Source organism: Chiroxiphia lanceolata, chromosome 4 (assembly GCF_009829145.1).
Source record: "Chiroxiphia lanceolata isolate bChiLan1 chromosome 4, bChiLan1.pri, whole genome shotgun sequence".
Classification (NCBI taxonomy): Eukaryota; Metazoa; Chordata; class Aves; order Passeriformes; family Pipridae; genus Chiroxiphia; species Chiroxiphia lanceolata.
Window position 1 is genome coordinate 46,323,811 of NC_045640.1, and position 7,375 is coordinate 46,331,185.

The 7,375-nt window shown below is 50.0% G+C and overlaps 1 protein-coding gene across 3 annotated transcripts; it reads left to right on the forward strand.

Annotated features, from left to right (window-relative positions):
* The first annotated feature begins 416 nt into the window (after positions 1 to 416).
* Positions 417 to 6,844, forward strand: PPP1R3B (protein phosphatase 1 regulatory subunit 3B). 3 transcript variants are annotated; one of them, XM_032686513.1, is made up of 2 exons: positions 417 to 481; positions 3,425 to 6,844. In XM_032686513.1, the coding sequence occupies exons 1-2, from the start codon at positions 468 to 470 to the stop codon at positions 4,314 to 4,316; spliced, it is 906 nt and encodes a 301-aa protein (XP_032542404.1). In that variant the 5' UTR covers positions 417 to 467; the 3' UTR covers positions 4,317 to 6,844. The 3 variants fall into 3 exon arrangements, with proteins under 3 accessions (XP_032542404.1, XP_032542405.1, XP_032542406.1); XM_032686514.1 differs by having other exon boundaries at positions 441 to 523; XM_032686515.1 differs by having other exon boundaries at positions 452 to 517.
* Positions 6,845 to 7,375: the final 531 nt, after the last annotated feature.

The window sequence follows — 7,375 nt, forward strand, 5'->3', positions numbered from 1 at the left end:
TAAGGAAAGACTGGACGTGGCACTTAGTGCCATAGTCTACTTTACACGGTGGTGTTCGGTCATAGGTTGGACTCGATTACCTCAGAAGTCTTTTCCAACCTGGTTGATTCTGTGATTCTGGACAAACAGGGACGGCACCCTGGCACAGGAGCAGCGGGACAGTGAGGGACCGGAGGCAGAGCTTGTCCCTTCTGCCAGAACAAGCTCGCCCTGCTGCAGGGGGGACGGGTCTGCTGGCGCGGTGTCCCCGCAGGGCACCGCCGTGTCCCTTGTCCCCGCGCTGCTCCCGGGACCCGCCAGCTCCCCGGCCCCGCCCCTCTGGTCTGGCCCCGCCCCCTCGCGTGCCGGGCTCCCGCTCGGGGCACGCCCATTGGCTGCCGCTCGTTGGGGGCGGGGCCGGGCGCCCTTAAGAGGCCGGGCCCGGCCCCACCCGCGCGGCGGCGGGTTGTGGCTGCTGGGTCGGCCTCATGCACTGCACCAGGTACGGGCGCGCCGCGCCGCCAGCCCCGGCACGGTGGTAATGGTGATGGTAATGGTAGTGCTTTTTGCCTTCCGCGCGGGGTCGCAGTCCCCTCGGGTGTGCGGGAGCGGTGCCGGCGCTCCCCGCCGCGGTGCCGCTCCTGGGCGGAGGGCGGGGATGGGGACGGGATCCTCCGGGCTTGGCTCCTGCAGCTCCCCGGGTGAGCCGGGGGCGGCGGGGCTCCCCGTCCGCCGGGCTGTGCTCTGCTGCCTCTCCCGGGCTCTGCCTGTCCTGGGTCCGGGCGCCTTGGCTTGGCTGTGGATTGCGGAAGGAACGGGCTGTAGCGAGTTAACACGCCACCCGGGCAAATGCCCGCGGGAACTGGGCTGTGCCCTCGGGACGGCTCGGCCTTTCCTGAGTCGATGAGGAGGGGGGGGTACAGAACGCCCGAGCGCTGCTTCACCCGGCAGCGTGTCACGGCTGCAAGCTTTTGGCTTAGCCGCTGCTGCACGCCCAGCCCTCGGGAGGGGGTTACCTGGCTCCAGGTAGCGTGGGAAGCAGCGCGGAGGCAACCGAAGGTGTTCAATAAGTATAGGTGTAAGTAATGTCTGTACTCTGACTTGCTTCTCCTTCCTAGAAATAGAGGAGGGGGTAGCGAGTGGCGACATCCTCCTCTGGAGGGAGTGAAGCTGCAAGAAGAAGTCCAGAGGCAGAGTCGAGTTTGTTCCCCTTTTGAGAGGAGGGGTAAAGGAATCGGCCCCTATACCTGCCTAGGGCTGCCTGCCTTGCACTGCTTGCTTCCTAGAGCCTTCTTACCTATGTGAGCTCCCGAAACTATATCTCTGCTCCCACCTTCAAAGCATCTGAAGTTCAAGACAGCCATCACCAGCCTCAAAAGGGAACTTTACTCTGTTGGCTGTGAGTTGGCCATCAGCAGGCTCTCAAGTGCAGAAAGAGTTGTCTGAGATATCAAATGAGCTGTAAAAGCACAAAGCTTATTTTCATAGTCAGCATAAAAAGCTCTTAATATAGGTCTTAGCTTGGAAAAAAGCTCCAAGTAATGCAATTGGGCTGGATGTTTCATGCCTCTTCATTCTAAAGCTGTGAATAACCAAGGCTTACTATGAAACTTGACTTCTCAGAGTTACAGGAATTCAACTGAATAAATTTCCCTGGGAAAAGATGCAATGCAGATGAAACTGACCCAAGTAAGAGAAGCATTGGAGGCTGCATTAATTTAAAGGAGGAAACGATCTATATAAAGTGTGTATGAATAAAAACTTGGCAAAACCAGGTAGAGATGAGCAGAAGTGTTAGCAGACAGGTGGATCTGCTGTCTGTCCTGTACAGCTGCCCTTGAGCTGAAAGGAGGCAATGCAGAAGGAGTTAGCTGGTGGGTGTGTTGGGCTCTGAATAAACAGATGCTCGTGCTGAACCAATGCTGTGAAAGCCTACTCAGAGCTGCTGTGTTGGTGTTGCAGGGTGGGGACTTAAAGCACTGAATTGGAGAGTGTTACTCTTGCTTTTTCTTGGCATGGGAGCAGCAATCAAGCACTAGAGCTGGCTGTGCGTGGCTTTGGCAGCCAGAGCTCTGCCGCATCACAAGGCCGGTGGTCACTGCTAACGCTGCTGGCTCATCCTGCTCTGCGTGGTGGGAGCAGCTTTAGAGCCTGGCCTGCAGCCAAACAGGATTTTTATTAAGGGAATACTCTGTGTTTAAGGTCAGCTGCAATACAGTTGACTTAAGGAGGATGTGCATGATAAATCTGTTCAGTGGCTTATCCAGAGCCAGGCCAAAGAGGGTCTGCCAAAAGCATCTATCTGAACTTCAGTGTAAGGGCAGGAGCGATAGGTGCAATGTTCAGTGTTCTGGGGGTGGCCTGGCTCCAGGGGCAACTCCAGGGCTACATCTGGCAAGGTGCCAGGTGGGAGCTGCCCTAGCATGGGTGCACAGAGAGAGATGGTGCTGCACCCCTGGAGGAATGGGCTGGGTGCTGGAGAAGGAAAGGCCGTGGTGGAGGGGCACATGGCCTGTGCCTTCTGGGAGAAGGACTTGCTTCCAAAGCCAGGGTCAACCTCGAGTAGATGAGTTGTGTTTAGCAGAGCCTTGTGGCTCTATAGGTGTTTCCCAGGGGATTAGCACAAATGCTGTGGAGGCTTGAGGTGCAAACTCTGTGCTGGAGGTAAAACTGGCTGGTGGGCCTTCTGAGCTGTCATCTGGTTAAGTGGAGTAGAGGAAAGAAAGGTGCGGAGCAGTGCTGGCCAAGTCTCTACCCTGCTGCTGTATCAGACTGTTGCTGTCCTTACAATGCTACTTCCAGGCATTTTAGACTGAGCTGGTCTGGGAGACTGTGATGAACAAAGAATGTACTTCAACTGAACGAGTGCTTTTTAGCCTCTAAAAATACCAGCCATATGAGGCTTTATAAAAGGTGAAGTCAGTTGTGTAAAGCAGCTTGTGACAAACTGAATTCCTGTTCCTACAAAAGCTTCTGAAGCCCTGGGGAGAATCTCTCCTGGAGGGAGGAAAGCACAGCAGGAATACTGCTTTATGTAGCATTGAAATTTGATAATCTCTGGGTTTTGTGAACACTGGCAGGACTGAGCCATGGGCTTTGCTTTGGGTTGGAAATTCTCTGGAGCCTGCTATTGCTAGCCTAGTAGGGCAATGCCTGTGTGTGTGTGTGTGTGTGTCTTCAAATGGTGACTGTTCCTGTAGCAGTTGGAGGAGATCTTGTTCAAGGATACAACAGGCTCTGGTCCTTCTGCTATAGCGTGTTTCTCACGGTGTCTGTAAATCACATCATACAGGTACCTGCTTTTAGTTAAACCTGAGAGACTTGGGGGGTTGATAGAAGCAAGTTTATTTGGGATGGCTGGGGGAAAGTGGTGTATCAATTGTCTGACAAAATTCATATTAAAGTGCTTTTCTAATATCAACTGACCCTTCTTCTCATCTTCCAGAGTATTAGACTATTTTCCTCACAAGCAAGCAATGGCTGTGGATGTAGCAATGCAGCTGTACCTGTGCTCTTCACCCTTGCGAAGAGAGAAGTGTGCCTGCAAAATTGCTCCAAAGCCAAGCAAACCATTGCGACCCTGCATCCAGCTGAGTAGCAAGGCTGCACTGAACGGAACAGAAGAGGCAACGAGCTCCTTCACACACAACAAAGTGAAGAAGAGGGTGTCATTTGCAGATAGCAGAGGCTTTGCTCTGACGATGGTGAAGGTGTTCTCAGAGTTTGATGATCCACTAGATATTCCTTTCAACATCACAGAGCTGATAGACAATATTGTGGGTCTGACAACAGCGGAGAAGGACAGCTTTGTCCTGGATTTTGTTCAGCCCTCTGCGGACTACCTGGCCTTCAGAAACCGCCTTGAGACAGACTGTGTTTGCCTTGAAAACTGTGTGCTAAAGGAGCGATCCGTTGTGGGAACGGTGAAGGTGAAGAACCTCGCTTTTGAAAAGACTGTGAAGATCCGAATGACATTTGACACCTGGAAAAGCTTTGTAGATTACCCGTGCCAGTACGTCAAGGATACGTATGGAGGGTCAGATCGGGACACATTTTCCTTTGACATCAACTTGCCTGAGGGAATTCAATCACACGAAAGAGTCGAGTTTGCCATTTCCTTTGAGTGCAATGGGAAGATGTACTGGGACAACAACAGGGGCACAAATTACAGGATCACATGGTCAACACTGAAGTCTGCTCAGGAAGCCGTCCGTCCCCCACAGGGCCCTGACTTTGGCTATGCATTTGACCGGTTCGGGAGCCCTCAGTGCTCCTATGGCCTCTTTCCTGAGTGGCCCAGTTATTCAGGCTTCGAGAAGCTCGGGCCCTACTATTAACCCAAGGACAAAGCCCAGGTTGACTGTTGCTGGCGTGTCTGCAGGCTTTGGGGCTGGTCTGAACACGAGGTGTATGAAGAGGTGGAAGAAGGATGGCTCTGTAGCTTGGCATAAGCCTCCCAGCAAAACTAGATGTGCAGTGCTCTGCTGGCAGTGGGCTTATAGTCAGGGAAGCAATTCTGGCTCTCCAGATGATCAAAGGACCAGGGACTGTTGCTCATGTCTCTTTAGCACTGCTTCTTCCTCCTCTTCAGTGAAGTTGCCAGTCTCCAGGGAAAACACTACAGTGCTTATATTGTCTATCCAAGCCATGTAGTGGTGGCTGCTTGGTATTGCCTGCCTAGTATTAAAAGAGTCTGTCAAAATATGTACTAGTATTATATTTTTAGCGGGCTGTACTATAGCTGCAGGGCTCTCCTTGCAAAGCTGGCCTGTGCCTGTCAGGAAATGGAGTGGTCGGATGGCTGGGAATGGAGTCCTCTCTTTGCACATGTCCTTGTAGTGAGGCCCTTCCTACTGGAGGCAGAAAGGGTGTTTTGGAAATGAAAATGCAATGTGATGACAGGAAATGTGGCCCTACAGCCTGCCGTATTAGGAGATGTGCCTGTGGGAGAGGATCTGATATGCTTAGTCACCAGTTGTTTTATCAGATGATCTTGAAAAACTCTCATACCATTGGTGTTACCAAAAATAGAGATTAGCTGTAGCTGTGTGGTGCTTGTAACACAGCTATGGGTTGACATCTTTAACTGCCTTCTTCAAAACTTTCCTGTTTCTTTAATTGTAAGTGATCAATGATGCTTTTTCCTCTTGATGGACATCAGAAGTCAGCTGTTGGCTGTGCTGGACCCTGAAAACGCAGTTCCTCCTCCTGTGGACTGTAAAATAGAGTTTTGTCCAGCTGGGGCCCAGAGTCCTGTGCAGGAGACTCTGCTCAGGTGTTAAAAGAGCTAAACGCAAATGGACCACATGGCTGTTTCATGCTGTGTCCTGTATAGGAAGGTGACTCTTGTGTACCTACTGTGATGGAAGTGCCTTGACTGAGAAAGGGATGACAATGCTTTGTGATAAACAGGCTTTGGAACTGACATTGCTTTTAAGATCTCATAATGGTTTGTTACTCTGAGCCATGGACTGCTTGGCAGCTAAAAGCCTGGCACTGCTCACATGTGAGGATGCTGTGGCTATACTGGATGAACAGCAACATGTTGGGCTTTCTTTGCTGTTGAAGCAGTATGGCATTTCAACCTGTAAATGCCCAGACTTGGCATCTCTCTGCCCATAAAATGTGGCTCACCCCACCTGTGCAAAGAACTAGCTGTGAGGAGAGTGAGTTGTGGGGTTATCCTGGCATCACCTCTGGATATGAAACTAATCACAGATGTGAGCCATCCCTATCTTCTGAATGTGTGCTGAGGTGAGGTGGCAAGCTTGTGCAGTGCCCAGGAACCACACAAAGCTTCTTGGATGCTAACCAAGAAGAATAACTTCATCCCTCAGCTCAAAGGAGAGTGCTGAATAGTTTGTAGAAACAGAGGTCAAAGCAATCTTACTTTTTCTAGTGCATAAGCTTTGTATAATTTTTGGGTGCCCATGAATGGGCTGGAGAGAAGCAATGGGCTAGACTATTTAATTTTGTTAACATAGCTTTTAATTCTAGAGACTACTGTATAAAATACTTACAAGCTGTTTTACTCTAACCTAGAAGGGATAGTGGGATCACTGTTGGATGCTGAAAGGGACAAGAGCTTGCAGGAAGAGTAGCTAGCCTTCAACTGCTGCTTTTTCAAAGTGCAAAATCAATACATGTCTTCACTGTGCTTGATTACTTAGTTGAGGTGGTGAATCTACTTGCCAGCCCAGAGATCATCAGGCTTGGTTCCTCTGTTATAACAGCTTCCCAAGTCAGCCTTTGTAACCTGCATCTGGTCTCTCTGGAAGGGACTGTTGCCTAGCTTGGCTTGGTTTTAAACTTAAAGGAAGTTTGAGTGACACTGATACTTTTTATTTATTTAGTGTATGATGCTAATGTTGTAAAACACTGACTGTAGAAAAGTCATGTTCTCCTGGCACATTCTCATGCCTATGGAGAGCTGTTTGTGAGCCAAAATAAGGCATGTGGATCTGGGGTGCTGTGGATGGTGGTATCTCCTTATGGGGCCTGCTTGTTTTCAGGCTGTGCATTGGGTGTGCTTAGGGAGGAACGTGGAAGATGAGCTAGAAGAGCAATGCCATAAGTAAAAGCTAGGTTGGGAACTGACTATTTGACCAATAGCGGTTTAAAAATACTACTTGTGGCCTTTCCCCTTTTCCCTTTTTCCATTGCCAATGTGAACATAGAAGTGAGGGTTGCTCTCCTTGCTCTATGCCTGGAAGTGCCTTGTAGGGTGTTATGCATGTTGGTTTTTAAAAGATATTTTTGTACACAACATTCAAGTGGAAAATGCACTTTATAATTGCCATGTAATGACTCTTTTAAGAATATGGTTCTGTTTTTATCTGATTGTTAAAATAAAGGTGGAACAAAATGTTGGCTGTGTATCTTGCCATTATCATGTTTAAACACCCATGGGGCTGGGGAGGTGATTTGGACACAGGTCCACCTTCCTGCCAGTGACCATTGACAGGGAGGAGCACATATCCACAGTGAATTCTGCTGCCCGAAACAGGAAAGAGCTGCCTATTCCTGCTGCCTTCGTGCCAACACAAATGCTTCCAGAGCCTCTGCAGCTCTGGGAAGGGAGGACCTCAGGCCCTTGTCTCTGTGCTCTTAAGTTTTCCCACTAATCACTGTTCCTGAACTACCCTTCATCTTTCCCCTGCTTGCAGTGCTAGGAATGGCTTTTTTGGGTTTTTTGTTTAGGGTCAGTCACAGTTCTCCCTCTTCTCCCCTTCCTCTGTCTGGCTTGATCTGGGATCACTACTTTCTCTGTGTGCCGGGGTGTGCTGGATGCTGGGAGAGATGTTGCAGAAGGGGGATCAGCTCTTTTCTAATACCAGGATCAAATGAAAGTTAGACCCTTCTTCACCTCAAGCTAATTGTCCCTGTTGTCACTGCA